Source organism: Mandrillus leucophaeus, unplaced genomic scaffold, assembly GCF_000951045.1.
Source record: "Mandrillus leucophaeus isolate KB7577 unplaced genomic scaffold, Mleu.le_1.0 Scaffold65, whole genome shotgun sequence".
Lineage (NCBI taxonomy): Eukaryota > Metazoa > Chordata > Mammalia > Primates > Cercopithecidae > Mandrillus > Mandrillus leucophaeus.
The window spans coordinates 6,058,210-6,076,361 of NW_012107030.1; the positions used below are offsets into that span (position 1 = coordinate 6,058,210).

Below are 18,152 nucleotides of genomic sequence, written 5' to 3' on the forward strand. Positions count from 1 at the left end.
AGGCAGCAGCCCCAGTCAGGGGCTTATAGATAAAACTCCCATCTCCCTGGGACAGAGCACCTGGGGGAAGAGGCAGCTGTGGGCGCACCTGTAGCAGACTTAAACGTTCCTGCCTGCCGGCTCTGAATAGAGCAGCAGATTTCCCAGCACAGTGCTTGAGCTCTGCTAAGAGATAGACTACCTCCTCAAGTGGACCCTTACCCCAGTGCCTCCTGACTGGAAGACACCTCCCAGCAGGGGTCTACAGTCACCTCATACAGGAGAACTCCAGATGGCATCTGGCAGGTGCCCCTCTGGGATGAAGCTTCCAGAGGAAGGAGCAGGCAGAAATCTTTGCTGTTTTGCAGCTTCCACTGATGATACCCAGGCAAACAGGGTTGGGAGTGGACCTCCAGCAAACTCCAGCAGCCTGTAGCAGAGGGGCCTGACTGCTAGAAGGAAAACTAACAAAAGAAAGGAATACATCAACATCAACAAAAGGGCATCCACGCAAAAACCCCATCCAGAGGTTACCAACATCAAAGACCAAAGGTAGATAAATCCAGAAAGATGAGGAAAAACTAGTGCAAAAAGGCTGAAAATTCCAAAAACCAGAATGCCTCTTGTCCTCCAAAAAATCACAACTCCTAGCCAGCAAGGGAATAAAAGTGGATGGAGAATGAGTTTGACAAATTGACAGAAGTAGGCTTCAGAAAGTGGGTGATAACAAACTCCTCCAAGTTAAAGGAGCATGTTCTAATCCAATGCAAGGAAGCCAAGAACCTTGATAAAAAGTTGGAGGAATTGCTAACTAGAATAACCAGTTTAGAGAAGAACAGAAATGACCTGATGGAGCTGAAAAACACAGCAGGAGAACTTGGTGAAGCATATGCAAGTATCAATAGCCAAATTGATCAAGTGGAAGACAGGATATCAGAGATTGAAGATCAACTTAATGAAATGAAGCATGAAGACAAGATTATTGAAAAAAAGACTGAAAAGGAATGAACAAAGCCTCCAAGAAAGATGGGACTATGTGAAAAGACCAAACCTATGTTTGATTGGTGTACCGGAGAGTGATGGGGAGAATGGAACCAAGTTGGAAAACACTCTTCAGGATATTATCCAGGAGAACTTCCCCACCCAGCAAGACAGGCCAACATTCAAATTCAGGAAACACAGAGAACACCACAAAGATACTCCTCGAGAAGAGCAGCCCCCAGACACATAATCGTCAGATTCATCAAGGTTGAAATGAAGGAAAAAATGTTAAGGGCAGCCAGAAAGAAAGGTTGGGTTACTCACAAAGGGAAGCCCATCAGAGTAACAATGGATCTCTCTGCAGAAACCCTACAAGCCAGAAAAGAGTGGGGGCCAATATTCAACATTCTTAAAGACAAGAATTTTCAACCCAGAATTTCATATCTGGCCAAATTAAGCTTCATAAGCAAATGAGAAATCCTTTACAGACAAACAAATGCTGAGAGATTTTGTCACCACCAGGCCTGCCTTACAAGAGTTCCTGAAGGAAGCACTAAACATGGAAAGGAAAAACTGGTACCAGCTACTGCAAAAACATACCAAATTGTAAAGATCAACCACACTGAAGAAACTGCATAAACTAATGGCAAAATAACCAGCTAGCATAATGATGACAGGATCAAATTCACACATAACAATATTAACCTTAAATGTAAATGGGATAAATGCCCCCAATTAAAAGACACAGACTGACAAATTGGATAAAGAATCAAGACCCATTGGTGTGCTGTATTCAGGAGACCCATCTCACGTGTAAAGACACATAGGCTTAAAATAAAGGGACGGAGGAATATTTACCAAGCAACTGAAAAGCAAAAAAAGCAGGGGTTGCAATCCTAGTCTCTGATAAAACAGACTTTAAACCAATGAAGAGCAAAAGAGACAAGGGTATTACATAATGGTAAAGGGATTAATACAACAAGAAGAGCTAATGATCCTAAATATATATGCACCCAATGCAGGAGCACCCAGATTCGTAAAGCAAGTTCTTAGAGACCTACAAAGAGGTATAGACTCCCACACAATAATAGTGGGAGACTTCAACACCCCACTGTTGATATTAGACACATCAACGAGACAGAAAATTAACAAGGATATTCAGGACTTAAATTCAGCTCTGGACCAAGCAGACCTAATAGACATCTACAGAACTCTCCATCCCAAATCAACAGAATATATATTCTTCTCAGGACCACATCATACTTATTCTAAAATGGACCACATATTTGGAAGTAAAACACTTCTCGGCAAATGCAAAAGAATGGAAATCATAAACAGTCTCTCAGACCACAGTACAATCAAATTAGAATTCAGGATTGAGAAACTCACTCAAAACCACACAACTACCTGGAAACCGAACAACCTGCTTCTGAATGACTACTGAGTAAATAACAAAATTAAGTCAGAAATAAATAAGTTCTTTGAAACCAATGAGAACAAAGATACAACATACCAGAATCTCTGGGACATAGCTAAAGCAGTGTTTAGAGGGAAATTTATAGCACTAAATGCCCACAGGAGAAAGCAGGAAAGATCTAACATTGACACCCTATCATCACAATTAAAAGAATTAGAGAAGCAAGAGCAAACACATTCAAAAGCTAGTAGAAGTCAAGAAATAACTAAGATCAGAGCAGAACTGAAGGAGACAGAGACACGAAAAACCCTTCAAAAAACATCAATGAATCCAGGAGCTGTTTTTTTGAAAAGATTAACAAAATAGGTAGACCGGTAGCCCAACTAATAAAGAAGAAAAGAGAGAAGAATCAAATAGACACAATAAAAAATGTAGAGGGGGGATCACCACCAATCCCACAGAAATACAAACTACCATCAGAGAATACTATAAACACCTGTATGCAAATAAGCTAGAAAATCTAGAAGAAATGCATAAATTCCTGGACACATACACCCTCCTAAGACTAAACCAGGAAGAAGTTGAATCCCTGAATAGACCAATAACAAGTTCTGAAATTCAGGCAGTAATTAATAGCCTGCTAACCAAAAAAAGCCCAGGATCAGATGGATTCACAGCCGAATTCTACCAGAGGTACAAAGAGGAGCTGGTATCATTCCTTCTGAAACTATTCCAAGCAATAGAAAAAGAGGGACTCCTCCCTAACTCATTTTATGAGGCCAGCATCATCCTGATACCAAAACCTGGCAGAAACACAACAAAAAAAGAAAATTTCAGGCTAATATCCTGATGAACATCGATGTGAGTCCCCAATAAAATACTGGCAAACCGAATCCAGCAGCACATACAAAGGCTTATCTACCACAATCAGGGCGGCTTCATCCCTGGGATGCAAGGCTGTTTCAACATACTCAAATCAATAAACGTAATCCATCACATAAACAGAACCAATGAGAAAAACCACATGATTATCTCAATAGATGCAGAAAAGGCCTTCAATAAAATTCAACACCCCTTCATGCTAAAAAGTCTTAGTAAACTAGGTATTGATGGAACATATCTCAAAATAATAAGAGCTATTTATGACAAACTCACAGCCAATATCATACTGAATGAGCAAAAGCTGGAAGCATTCCCTTTGAAAACTGGCACATGACAAGGATGCCTTCTCTCACCACTCCTATTCAACATGGTATTGAAAGTTCTGGCCAGGGCAATCAGGCAAGGGAAAGAAATAAAGGGTATTCACATAGGAAGAGAGGAAGTAAAATTGTCTCTTGTTTGCAGATGACATGATTGAATACTTAGAAAACCCAAAATCTCAGCCCAAAATCTCCTTAAGCTGATAAGCAACTCCAGCAAAGTCTCAGGATACAAAATCAGTGTGCAAAAATCACAAGCTTCCTATATACCCATAATAGACAGACAGAGAGCCAAATCTTGAGTGAACTCCCATTCACAATTGCTACAAAGAGAATAAAATACCTAGGAATACAACTTATAAGGGATGTGAAGGACCTCTTCAAGGAGAATGACAAACCACTGCTCAAGGAAATAAGAGAGGACACAAACAAATGGAAAAACATTCCATACTCATGGATAGGAAGAATCAATATCATGAAAATGGCCATACTGCCCAAAGTAATTTATAGATTCAATGCTATCCCTATTAAGCTACCATTGACTTTCTTCACAGAATTAGAAAGACCTGCTTTAAATTTCATGTGAAACCAGAAAAAAAGCCCATATTGCCAAGACAATCCTAAGCAAAAAGAACAAAGCTGGAGTCATCACCCTGCCTGGCTTCAGACTATACTACAAGGCTGCAGTAACCAAAACAGCATGGTACTGGTACCAAAATAGAGATATAGACCAATGGAACATAGCAGAGACCCCAGAAATAACATCGCACATCTACAACCATCTAATCTTTTACAAACCTGACAAAAACAAGCAATGGGGAAAGAATTCCCTATTTAATAAATGGTATTGGGAAAATAGGCTAGCCATATGCAGAAAACTGAAACTGGACCTCTTCCTTACACCTTATACAAAAATTAACTCAAGGTGGATTAAAGACTTAAATGTAAGACCTAAAACCATAAAAACCCTAGAAGAAAATCTAGGCAATACCATTCAGGACATAGGTGTGGGCAAAGGCTTCATGACTAAAACACCAAAAGCAATGGCAACAAAAGCCAGAATTGACAAATGGGATCTAATTAAACTAAAGAACTTATGCACAGCAAAAGAAACTATCATCAGAGTGAACAGGCAATCTACAGAATGGGAGAAAATTTTTGCCATCTATCCTTCCGACAAAGGGCTAATATCCAGAATTTACAAGGAACTTAAATTCACGCACACAAAAACAAACAATTTCATCAAAAAGTGGGCAAAGTATATGACCAGACACTTCTCAAAAGAAGACATTTATGTGGCCAAAAAACATATGAAAAACTCATCATCACTGGTCATTAGAGAAATGCAAATCAAAATGGCAATGAGATACCATCTCACACCAGTTAGAATGGCGATTATTAAAAAGTCAGGGAACAACAGATGCTGGAGTGAATGTGGAGAAATAGGAATGCTTTTACACTGTTGGTGGGCGTATAAATTAGTTCAACCGTTGTGGAAGACAGTGTGGCGATTCCTCAAGGATCTAGAATCAGAAATACCATTTGACCTAGCAATCCCATTACTGGGTATATACCCAAAGAATTATAAATCATTCTATTATAAAGACACATACACACATGTTTATTGCAGCACTATTCATAATAGAAAAGACTTGGAACCAACCCAAATGCCCACCACATTTTCTGGATAAAGAAAATGTGGCACATAAACACCATGGAATACTATGCAGCCATAAAAAAGGATGTGTTTGTGTCCTTTGCAGAGACATGGATAAAGCTGGAAACCATCATTTTCAGCAAACTAATCCAGGAACAAAAAACCAAACACTGCATGTACTCACTCATAAGTGGGAGTTGAACAATGAGAACACATGGACACAGTGAGGGGAACATCACACACCAGGGCCTGTTGGGAGGTGGGGGGCAAGGGGAGGGAGAGCATTAGGAGAAATACCTAGTGTAGATGACAGGTTGATGGGTACAGCAAACCACCATGGCACGTGTATACCTGTGTAACAAACCTGTGCATTCTGCACATGTACCCCAGAACTTAAAGTGTAATAAATAAATAATGAAAATAATTTTAAAAACAAATGTTGATATATATGTAGAGTACCTCTGGATGGACAGGTGGGAAAGAGAACTGGAGAACAGGGTGGGAGGGAAAGAATTTCGTTCTTTCTTTTGTCCCCATGTGTAGGAATTACTTTTCAAGAAAAGAGAAAAAAAAATGTGTTTTTGTTTCAGTTTATGCTAGAATTTAACTTTTGGTTCTGAAAAGTCCAGCTACTTACAGTTAAATCATTTAGCAAATAATACATGCCTAGAACCTACTGAATTGAGCTTAGGTTTAAGATTAAATTGTTGGCCGGGCGCGGTGGCTCAAGCCTGTAATCCCAGCAGTTTGGGAGGCCGAGACGGGCGGATCACGAGGTCAGGAGACAGACCATCCTGGGTAACATGGTGAAACCCCGTCTCTACTAAAAAATACAAAAAACTAGCCGGGCGACGTGGCGGGCGCCTGTAGTCCCAGCTACTCGGGAGGCTGAGGCAGGAGAATGGTGTGAACCCGGAAGGCGGGGCTTGCAGTGAGCTGAGATCCGGCCACTGCACTCCAGCCTGGGCGGCAGAGCGAGACTCCGTCTCAAAAAAATAAAAATAAAAATAAATAAATAAATAAATAAAAAAGATTAAATTGTTGTATGTATACCTTGTTGGATACTGAAGATTAAAGTTGTCAATGAAATTATAATAATCACTATTTCTAAAACTGTTATACTCTGTATATATACATACAGTTATTCTTACAGTCTTTTCATATACAGATGATCCTTGACTTACGATGGGGTTACATCCTGATAAACCCATGTTAGTTGAAAATATTGTAAATCAAAAATAATATACCTAACCTGCTGAATTATCATAGTTTAGCCTAGCCTACCTTAAATGTGCTCAGAACGCTTACATTAGCCTACAATTGGGCAGAGTCAACTGGAAACACAGAGCATCAATCAAAACTGGAAAACTAGAGCATCAGTCCCCATTCTTTTTGGCACTAGGGACCAGTTTCGTGGAAGACACTTTTTCCATGGACTGGGGAGGGAAAAGGGTGGGGGATGGTTTTGTGATGAAACTGCAGCACCTCAGATCATCAGGCATTAGATTCTCATAAAGAGCGGCCAACCTAGATCCCTTGCATGTGCAGTTCACAATAGGGTTCGTGGTTCTATAAGAGTCTCTTGCTGCTGCTGATCTGACAAGGTAGAGCTCAGGCGGTAATGCTTGCTCTTGCCTGCTGCTAACCTTCTGTGCAGCCTGATTCCTAACAGGCCATGGGCCAGTACCGGTCCAACACCCGGGGTTTGGGGACCCCGGCTCTAGAGTATCAGTTATTTACTTGCATGATCATGTGACTGACTGGGAGCTGTGGCTGGCTGCTGTTGCAGAGGGTTGTGAGAGAGTATCTTGTTACACATTGCGAGCCTGGGAAAAGATCAAAATCCAGAATTCGAAGTGTGGTTTGTATTGAATGCGTGTCACTTTCACACCATTGTAAAGTCGAAAAACTGTATCTCAAACCATCCTAAATTGGGGACCATCTGTATGTGGCTTAAAATGTTTCTTAGCTGTCTGTAAGTTCCCTTGCAGATGCAGCAGTCTTTTAAGCACAGCATATGGTTTTTGCAATTATAAAAATAACATATGCTCCTTATAATACATTTTTAAAATATAGCAAAAGTTAAAGAAGATTAACCAAGTATCCCATATTTTGGTGCATAGCTGAACTTTCTGTAAATATATAACTTTATAAATATAGTTTGTTTAAACTGAATCATACCATGCATACTATTTTATGCCCTGATTTTTTTTCCATTGGTAATATATCTTCTCATGTCAGTATATAGTTAACTATGTGATTTAAAATAGTTGCATCATATTTCATTGAATAAACATGCCATAATTTATTAAATCAAAAATATTGGTGGACATTTAGGTTATTTGCAGTGTTTTGCTGTTGTAAAGAACACTCCAGGCCAGGTGTGGTGGCTCATGCCCGTAATCTCAACACCTTGGGAGGCCGAAGCAGGTGGATCACTTAAGGCCAGGAGTTCGAAACTAGCCTGGCCAGTGTGGTGAAACCCTGTCTCTACTAAAAATACAAAAATTAGCTGGGTGTGGTGACATGTGCCTGTAGCCCCAGCTACTCAGAAGGCTGAGGCACAAGAATTGCCTAAACCTGGGAGGCGGAGTTTGCAGTGAGCCCAGATCGCGCCACTGCACTCCAGCCTGGCCAAAAGAGTGAGACTCTGTCTCAAAACAAAAACAAAAACAAAAACAAAACAAAGCAAAAAACCACTTCTGTGAATTCATTTCAGAGTATTTTTAAAAATAATTTCTAAAAGTGGTTTTACTGAATCAAAAGCCTTTCTTTTTTTTTTTTTTTTTTTGGAAGACTTTTGATACTTATTACTAAATTTGTGTCCCCTGGGGTCTTTTAAAATATTACCTGAATTTTTCTTTTGAAAATGGTTACAAAAGTGACTCATACTTAAAAATTAAAGTGTCTGTGTGACTAACAAGCATATAAAAAATGCTTAATCATTAGAGAAATGAAAATCAAAACCACAATGAGATACCATCTCGTGTCAGTCAGAATGGCTGTTATTAAAACGTCAAAAAATAGCAGATATTGGCAAGGTTTCAGAGAAATAGGACACTTATACACTGCTGATGGGAATATAAGTTCAGCCATTATGGAAAGCAGTGTGGCGATTTCTCAAAGAACTTAAAACAGAAATACCGTTCAACCCAACAATCCCATTATTGGATATATGCCCAAAGGAATATAAATCGTTCTACCATAAAGACACATGCACGTATATATTCATCGCAGCACTATATGCAATAGCAAAGTCGTAGAGTCAACCTCAGTGTCCATCCGTGGTAGACTGGATAAAGAAAACGTGGTACGCATTACACCATGGAATACTATGTAGCCATAAAAAGGAATGAGATAATGTCCTTTGTAGCAACATGATTGGAACTGGAGGCCATAATCCTAAGGGAACTAACATAGGAATAGAAAACCAAATGTTCTCACTTCTAAGTGGGAGCTAAGCATTGATTACACATGGACACAAAGAAGGGAACAACAGACACTGGGGCTTACTTGACGGTGGAGGGTAGGAGAGAGAGGATCGAAAAAGTATCTGTCAGGTACTATGCTTTTTACCTCGGTGGTGAAACAACCTGTTCACCAAACCTCTGTGACACACAATTTACCTATATAGCAAACCTGCACATGTATCCCGAACCTAAAATAAAACTTAAAAAAATTCAAGTGTCTAGTACATAACTCCCAGTAAATTTATTTTAAATCAAAGAGCTGATTTTGATTTTGTGTTAATTGTGTCTAGAATTTGCATGGTTGTTAAGATGGATCGGAATCTGTTTGCTATGAAGTACGGTCAAAGGGAAATACTTATTTTTTCCCTTTCTTTTCTTTGACAAAGGAAAAACTGTCACCCATAAAAGTCTTTTTTTTTTTTTTTTTTTTTTTTAAATAACGTATAGGTCAAAGAATTAGAAGAGCAACTAGAAAATGAAACACTCCACAAAGAAATACACAACCTTAAACAGCAACTGGAGCTTCTAGAAGAAGATAAAAAGGAATTGGAATTGAAATATCAGAATTCCGAAGAGAAAGCCAGAAATTTAAAGCACTCTGGTAAAGGCATTGAGTAGGCTACTATGTCTTACTATTAATCTTTGAATTACTCATGCCTAGTACAAAACCTGGCATGTAGTTAGTCTAGAACATTTACTGAATGCTGTGGAAAAATACCAAGACTTGTTTTTAAGTTCCTTCATTTCTAACCATTGCAATTCAGTAGAATAGCTGCTGTATTAAATAATTCACAAATATTTAGACTTCTTTTTTGGACTTAGAGCCCTTATAAACATCATATACAGAATTAAGACACAGAGATACCATTAGCATCTCTCTAGGAGGACCAAACTTTTCAGCATTTTTCAGAGCTTCAGAGGTGAATATTCATTATGTACTTTATTTTGTTCACTTAGAGTTGCATTTTTAGAAAGAATTAAACTTTTTAAACATACTATCTTCATCTTTGGTGTTCATACCACCTTGGTCTTTGGTGTCTAATTATACACATGAAATAATACTTTCTATATCGTACCTAACAATGAGCTGGGCAACAATATATCTATTAAATGGAAAACCTTTTAAAACACCAGGGGATACTTAAATCAAAAGATTTATTCATTCAGTTCTAGAAGGCTTAACGGGAATGTGCGAGTTAGATTATTATACAGGCGTATGTGTAAGTCTCTGTTGGAAGGTCGGTAATTTAAGAAGGCAGGTACATTCCCTTTATAATAGCTTCAATATTCACTGCAGATATTTTTTGGTTAATTTTATACTAGAATTTTGAAACCTATGCAGAAGAACCACGTAGGCCTTTTTTCCTTCTAAAAGCATTCAGTGCTTTCTAATCCACAATAAAAATTGATTATAATTTATTTTTTAATTGATCCAAAATTAAGAAATATTCCATTCTTTTTAGTGAATATCAGAGTAGCCTGTAGCCAAAGCCACTTTTATTATGAATGGAGGAGGCAGACACTGGAAACACATGAGGTTCAATTCTGAATGCCTTTTATTAATACTTAGCATCTGCTGTGTGTGTACCCAGCCCTATCCTAGGATACACTACTTGGGAGGCTGAGACAGGAGAATGGCGTGAACCTGGGAGGTGGAGCTTGCAGTGAGCCGAGATCACGCCACTGCACTCCAGCCTGGGCAACACAGCAAGACTCCATCTCAAAAAAAAAAAAAAAAAAAAGACAGAAGGAAAAGGAACCATGCTTTTTGTCTTCAGAGAACTCAGATTCCTCTTGGAGGGATAGGTGTATACACATGAAATGACCAGTGGATTCTCAGTTTTGGAGAGCATAGCCCACACTGCCTATTTAAGTGTTGAGGGTAAATACAAATGGACAGATCCTTGGGGGTACACTTAGTTGGGGAAAGTGGAATGGCTGTGGACAGGGAGAGCTACCTCTGAATGCCAACAGTATGCAGCACCTTTTACCCATTATCTCATAGGTGTTAGCATCTGTGCTATAAACAAGTTCAGTTCCTTGAAGTCAGGTGTTATGTCTCCTGTAGCACCATTCATAGGCACTTTGACATCATTGGTGCTTCCTAAGTAAAATGCCTGCTTCATGAAAGACTTGAAGGAATATGGTGCATTTCCAGAAATATCTTCAAAAGAACAAAAAGTTTCTGAGTTACAGATTTAGGAAGCTGAATCTGGTTAAAATCAAAGACTCTAGTATTTGCAGTTTTTGAAGGAAATTAAGCAGGGGAGAGAAGTATGCAGTTATTAAAATTCGTTACTAAATGTCATCTTTAAAATTAATTCTTGGTCTGTACACTTTTAAAGTCAAGTATTAACAATTTCTTAGTGTTTGAGTAATATACTTCGTTGTTAACAAATATTTCTTCAGCCTACTCACTTCTTCCTACCCTTCAGCCATTGTTTTGATTGTTTTTTCTTTTCTAAAGTTGTATATACAGCAAAAAGATAACATTTAATATTGATAGATGGGAGTCCTCTCTTGCATTAGCAGTAGACTAGATAGTGAAAAGTTTAAAAAGGTCTGCAATTTCATATTGAAATTTTTTATTTTGCCTTAATAAAAAGAACTTATTGAGAAAGGTTATGTTCTTTCTTTCACATGTATAAACAATGTTTAGTTGCTTGTTTCAGCTCTCTTCTGAATGCTTGCTCTCTGTGCAGTTGATGAACTCCAGAAACGAGTGAACCAGTCTGAGAATTCAGTACCTCCACCACCTCCTCCTCCACCACCACTTCCCCCTCCACCTCCCAATCCTATCCGGTAAGCATATCCAGGAAGACTGCTCTGCATCAAATGTTCTTCCCCATCAGATTCTGCCATGAGAGGAGCCATATTAAAAGCATGAAAGATACTAGCTGATGCTTTTCTTGGAAATTTTTCTAAAGGCCAGTGATACGGTTTGGTTGTGTCTCCACCCAAATCTCCTCTTGAATTGTAGCTCCCACAATTCCCACATGTCATGGGAGGTAATTGCATCATGAGGGTGCGTCTTTCCCATGCTGTTCTCATGATAGTGAATCTCATGAGATCTCATGGTTTTATAAAGAGGGATTCCCCTGCACAAGTTCTCTCTTCCCTGCTGCCATGTAAGATATGACTTGCTTCTCCTTGGCTTCCACCATGATTGTGAGGCCTCCTCAGCCATGTGGAACTGTGAGTCAATTAAACCTTTTTCCTTTATAATTACCCAGTCTCAGGTGTATCTTTATTAGCAGCATGAGAGTGGCCTAATAAGCCAATATATTATTCCCTTCTTGTAATATATAAATTTCATTCAATAACATTAAGATTTCCTTTAATGGTAAGAACAAGGAATTTTGAGCTTTTCCAGAATGTATTTACTTTCCTGTCTTGCTAATTCGAATTTGAAAAGCTCTGGTTTGTTCAATTATTTTAAAAATAAAAATACTAAATGAAAATGTAAACATACTAATTGTTATGAACTAGTAATTAAACTAGATGTATTAATTACTTTTATCTCTCTCCTCATATTTATACCTTTAGTAAGGCTAAGAGAGGAGCCTTCCATAAGAAAGATAAATTATGTTTAAATTCTTGTGACAGGAAGTCACATATGCAGACAGGAATTCGTATTTTCTGAAGCCTAAAGTGACATGATGGCATTATGTATGTCACTTGAGCACAATACACACTAGGAGATTTAGAGTCAAATTTTGCCTTCTTTATGGTTCCACATGCCACCATCCAGAATTACATAAGACAACTTCCTTGCCAAGGTGACAACATATGTGCTCATGTCATGATGTTAGTTGCTTTTGTATAATTTATTCTTTAATAAATGGCATTTAAAAACCTTTGCTAGTTTTTTTTTTTTTTACCTTTCATTAACTCATGTGATTTGTTTAATCCTTTCACACAGAGAGGCCATTTATTCATACTTTGCACCTTTGCTGATCCATCTGAATAGAATGTGTAGCATGTTCCTCCCACACGACTATGAAAGTGGGACTTTGCCTTTTAAAAAGAGTCTCATTAGTTTTCCTTACTGAGTAGGATATGACATAATCTACTTTAAGCCATTGAAGTAGTTAAGGCAAAATAATTTTTACACGTGATGGAGCCAAGAGTCAATTGAAAGAATTTCAGGTATTTTAAAATCTTTCTCTCCCGGGTAGCTAAATCTGTAGGAGATATTCTGGATTTGACATTTAAAATTGGAAATTCATCACTTTGATCTTTCTCAAAGGTCTGGGATTTTGAGCTGATAAGAAAGGTCACTTCTGTCCACGAAGAGCGAGAACGATTAAAAAGTAATTACCGTCTTGCTGGTGGCCTTTAATTTTTATTCTCAGAAGTGTTGAGAGCCCCTAGAATTAGAAGTAAAGTATAACCTAAGTCGAATTTTTTTTCCCAAAGAGCACTATGCTGAGCAATGAATGTTCAGGACTATTTGTGTCTCAAGTGTGAACTCTTTTATAAGGCTCTTTAAAGAAAATTTGATTGAATAATATGATTTTTATTTTAAGATGAATTTAAATAGTATAGGACATAATTTTTGAAAGAAAAGAGGTTTTTTTTTGTGAGGAGTGCTTTCTTGCCAGAGGTATATTTGCATATGTATTGAGTTTGAGTGGATTTTGTATTCACAAATCAAAGTTTTCTAACTTTGTTCCTGACCCATTTGTTTTATCCTGATGTGAATCATGGTTAGAAATGAAAGCGGGAAGAAAAAAAAAGACCGGGGCCTGTGGCTTTTTTAAGTGGCCTTACTGCTTTTCCCTTCTCTTCCCACTCATTTGACTCCAAGAATAGGTAGAAGAAAGAGGAAGAAGGCAAATCTGGGTCACTTTGTCCCAGTGGCAGTGAAAGTAGGACAGGTTTTATGCAGATATAGTTCATGGGGAGAGGGTTGAGGCTATTGTGTTTTTTTTTTAGAGAAACAGAACATGTATATCTGTAGATACAGATATAGGCAGATATAAATACAGATTTATTATAAGAAATTGGCTCATGTGATTATGGAGGCTGTCAAGCCCTAAGATCTGGAGGGTGAGTTGGCAAGCTGGACAGCCAAAAGAATCAGTGGTGTGGTTCCCGGCTGAGTCTAGGGGCCTGAGAACTGGGAGAACCTATGGTGTAGTTTTATTCCAAAGTTTGACAGGCTCCAGACCCAGGAAGTGGCAGTGTTTCAGTTCAAGTTCGAAAGCAAGAAAAAGCCAATAACCCAGTTTGAAGGCAGTCAGGCAGGAGGAAGTCCCTGTTAGTTGAGGGAGGATCAGCCTTGTTGTTCTAATTAGGCCTTCAAATGATTGGCTGAGGGCCACCTACCTCAGGGAGGACCATCTGCTTTACTCAGTCTACTGATTGAAATGTTAATGTCATCCACAACATCCTCATGGAAACACCAGAATTGTGTTTAACCAAGTATCTCTGGCACCCCATGGCCCAGTCAAGTTGACACACAAAATAACTATCACAATGGCCATGACGGACACTTGAAAAACAAAGTGTCGGTTGGTGAAGGTTGGGCGTGGTGGCTCACGCCTGTAATCCCAGCGCTTTGGAAGGCCAACGCAGGCAGATCACGAGGTCAGGAGATCAAGACCATCCTGGCTAACACGGTGAAACCCCGTCTCTACTAAAAATACAAAAAATTAGCCAGGCATGGTGGCAGGCGCCTGTAGTCCCAGCTACTTGGGAGGCTGAGGCAGGAGAATGGCAGGAACCTGGGAGGCAGAGCTTGCAGTGAGCCACGATTGCACCACTGCACTCCAGCCTGGGCGACAGAGCAAGACTCTGTCTCAAAAAAAAAAAAAAAAAAAACTAACGGGTGAAAATTCTCCACTGAAATGTTCCATCTTGGGATGACACGTGCCTGAAATTTTATTCATTCAATTGAAATGACAGTGAAATGGGGTGGTGATGGCCAGAGGTTTGAGTATGGGTCCCAGATGTCTTGACCTAATCTCCTCTGGCCTGTGAGTCCTGCCTTCCCTGTAGTGTGAGTCCCATCTTGACTGTTGGTTTTAATATTGCAGTGATTTTCCTCTGAGCACTGTATGTCTACAGCTTACGCTTCAACTCAGAATCCTTTACGCTAATGCTTTCTGTCATCTAGGTGGTTTATGCTAATAAACAGGTATTCTTCACACGTGTAAATATATATATAAGTACTCTGAGCAGTAAAAATAAATTCTTGCTTCATCATCTTTATGTACAATGATGTACACTTGCAAAATTTCCTCGCAGAAGCAGAGGCGAAGTCAGTGCAGAGTGTGGTGCGAGGGTAAGGTGAGACATCTGATTAGTGAGAACCCTCCTCACACCCAGCCCACCATGGAGTGGTAACAAGTAGATTCAGCTGACAGAATGGCACATTGAGCAAGTAAAGTTTATTTTATTCTTTGTAACTTCCAGAATAAAATGTACTTATTTCAAAGTTCTATGTAAATTAGAATTTCTAACTTTTGTGAAAATAATTTAATTCCATTTGGCCATTGCAAGCCCAAAGAAGAGAAACTAGACAAAGTCAGAAGCTCCGTGATTGGTTCCCAAGCTAGATAGAGCAGGATGTGTTTTTTTCTTTCTACTGTGCTTTATGGGAGATTATCCCGTGAGTTTGGGAATTTTAAGGAAAGGCAATTAGGAAGAGGATTAATAATATAAGCAAACGTAGAAGTGAAAAGTTAAAAAAGCTAGAAATTATAATGATTAGGAAACTGGAGGCTGGGCACAATGGCTCACGTCTGTAATCCCAGCCTTTTGGGAGGCCAAGGCAGGAAGATTGCTTGAGGCCAGGAGGTCAGGACCAGCCTGGGCAACATGGTGAGACCCCTCCAAAAAAATTAAAAAACATTAACCAGGAGTGATGGTGTACCTGTAGTCCCAGCTACTCCAAAGGCTGAGGCAGGAAGATCACTTGAGCGCAGGAGATCAGAGCTGCAATGAGTGGTGATCATGCCCTTGCACTCCAGCATGGGCAACAGAGTGAGACCCCGTCTCAGAAAAAAAAAAAAAAGGATAAAAAAGAAGCATTGGGTGGTGATATCTTCTGAACAAGCGTTACTCTGTATATCCATTTGCCCCTTTTCCTAAGGGCAACATTATGCCTTTCTTATCCTCCAAGTATTTGTTTTCTATTGCTGGACTGTTTTGCAAATACAGTTCACCACACTGAGTTCATTTATGATGCAGCTGAAGGAATTCAAAAATTATTGATTCACTCATGTTTTGGTAAACATTTTATGGAGGAAATGATAATATATGCAGATGTGTACACAAGCCAATGGACAGTTTTAAAATAATGTTAAAGTGAACATCTGTGTAATCACCCTCCACATCAAGAAATAGGCAATACTGGCACCCTAATTCTTTCCTTTGACCCTTTTCCAAAGATAAGCACCTTTCTCTCTAATCGCTGTCTTTTATGGTGATCATTTCCTTGCATTATTGAAGAAACATTTTCCTGTCTAACATGTATCCCTAAACTACTGTAAATATCTGTATGGCTTGGTTTTGAACTTTATATAATTGGAATTTTCATGTATCATTGTGGTCTTGCTCTTTTTAGTCTACATTATTATTTTTATTTATTTATATATGTATTTTTTTTTTTTTTTAGATGGAGTTTCGCTCTTGTTGCCCAGGCTGGAGTGCAGTGGTGCGATCTTGGCTCACTGCAACCTCTGCCTCCCAGGTTCAAGCGATTCTCCTGCCTCAGCTTCCCAAGTAGCTGGGATTACAGACACCCGCCACCAGACCCAGCTAATTTTTTCATATTTTTAGTAGAGACAGGGTTTCACCATGTTGGCAAGGCTGGTCTCGAACTCCTGACCTCAGGTGATCCGCCCACTTGGCCTCCCAAAGTACTGGGATTGCAGGTGTGAGCCACCGCTCCCAGCCTACTCTATGCTATTGTGTAAGATTCATCTGTTGTGTAGCTTAAGTCCATTCATATTCACTGATATCTAATTCACTTTATGAAAGTCTCAGAATGTACTTATCCATTGTGGTGCTGATGGATATTTGAGTTATTACCAGTTCTGTGGAATTACGGAAATTCTTCATGAGCATTCTTGTTCATGTATCCTGGTGCACAAGTGCTTGCCTTTCTGTAGGATATGTGGCAGTGGAATCACTGGCTCATAAGATACATATATTTTTTACTCTACTAGATAATTACAAAGAGTTTTCCAGAGTGGAATGTACTATTAATTTATATATCCTCTTTGGTTTGGGAACTTCTGTTACTCCACAGACCCACTAACACTTGATATTACCAGATTTATTTTGTCTGTTTGCTGAATGTATAGTGATATCCCAGTGTGGGTTTGTGTTTGCCTAATAGCTAATGAAGTCAAGCACCTCTTTTGTATATGTAATGGAAATTTGGACATCTTTTTTGGAGTTGCAAGGTTCTCTTCCATTTTGGATTATGCGCTTTTTCTCATTGACCTGTAGAATTTCGTTATATATCCTTGTCTTTTTATTCTGCATATCAAAGGTGATACAATTTTAGTATAGTCAAATTTATCATAATTTGATTTTACATAGATTTGTTTTTAAATGGGCCAGAGAGAGTGGTGTAAATATGTTTTATCTGTATTTGGTCTACATCATGTGGATTCAGATGTTTTTATACACATAGTTCACAAATAGGTATGTACTGATAACATACACTTCTTACTATGAAACACTCCCTAATTCTTTCATTCTTCTCTCCCCCCTAACATAGTACATAGATAACTATTTCTGAATTTTATATATATGTGTATTGAAATTTTTTGTCTGTTTTCCTTTGTTAAGTCTGTATGCATTTTACTATTAGTTATAGCAGTGTACTTTCTCCAATAATTAGTTTGGTTTTATACTGAAGAGGATGAGATGTGTTTCTCTTCTGTAAAGTGATGAAAAGTTTTATATTATTAAAAATGGAAAGTAGACGACTTAAATTGTAGTTGTATATTCATGCACCTACCAAAGAGTGAGATTTTTACTGATTATTTAGGATCTAGGTATCCAGTAATCTCCTGTTGATCTTTTTCTTTCTCCCAAAGATCCCTCATGTCCATGATCAGGAAACGATCCCACCCCAGTGGCAGTGGTGCTAAGAAAGAAAAGGCAACTCAACCAGAAGCAAGTAAGCATCACTTCCATTGGTGTAAGTGCTTGACGGTGTATGACTTGGGGGCAATTCACATGTTTGTTAAGTTCTTTGACAATAAACATGTTATTGTATAACATTTATAGTATAAAGCACTGAACAGCTATAAGAATGAACCAGTGACTGTCATTGCCTTCCTGTCGTTTATTATCTAGAGGAGATAAACACCCACACCTCACTGTAATGAGAGACATACTGGCAAATATATTTTCATTAAAGGTCAGGGTACCTTGGAGTGTACTGGAGAGAGAGGGAGTAATTCCAAATGAGGGATTTGGGG

At 38.7% G+C, this 18,152-nt stretch overlaps 1 protein-coding gene across 5 annotated transcripts in view; it reads left to right on the forward strand.

Annotated features, from left to right (window-relative positions):
* Positions 1-18,152, forward strand: part of KIAA1598 (KIAA1598 ortholog) — a 126,490-nt gene that overhangs the window by 72,360 nt on the left and 35,978 nt on the right. For all 5 annotated transcript variants that reach the window (XM_012001121.1, XM_012001126.1, XM_012001125.1 and 2 more), the window contains 3 exons: positions 9,154-9,307; positions 11,409-11,508; positions 17,766-17,848. In XM_012001121.1, coding sequence (XP_011856511.1) covers positions 9,154-9,307; positions 11,409-11,508; positions 17,766-17,848 — 337 coding nt within the window. The remainder of the gene's footprint in view (positions 1-9,153; positions 9,308-11,408; positions 11,509-17,765; positions 17,849-18,152) is intronic.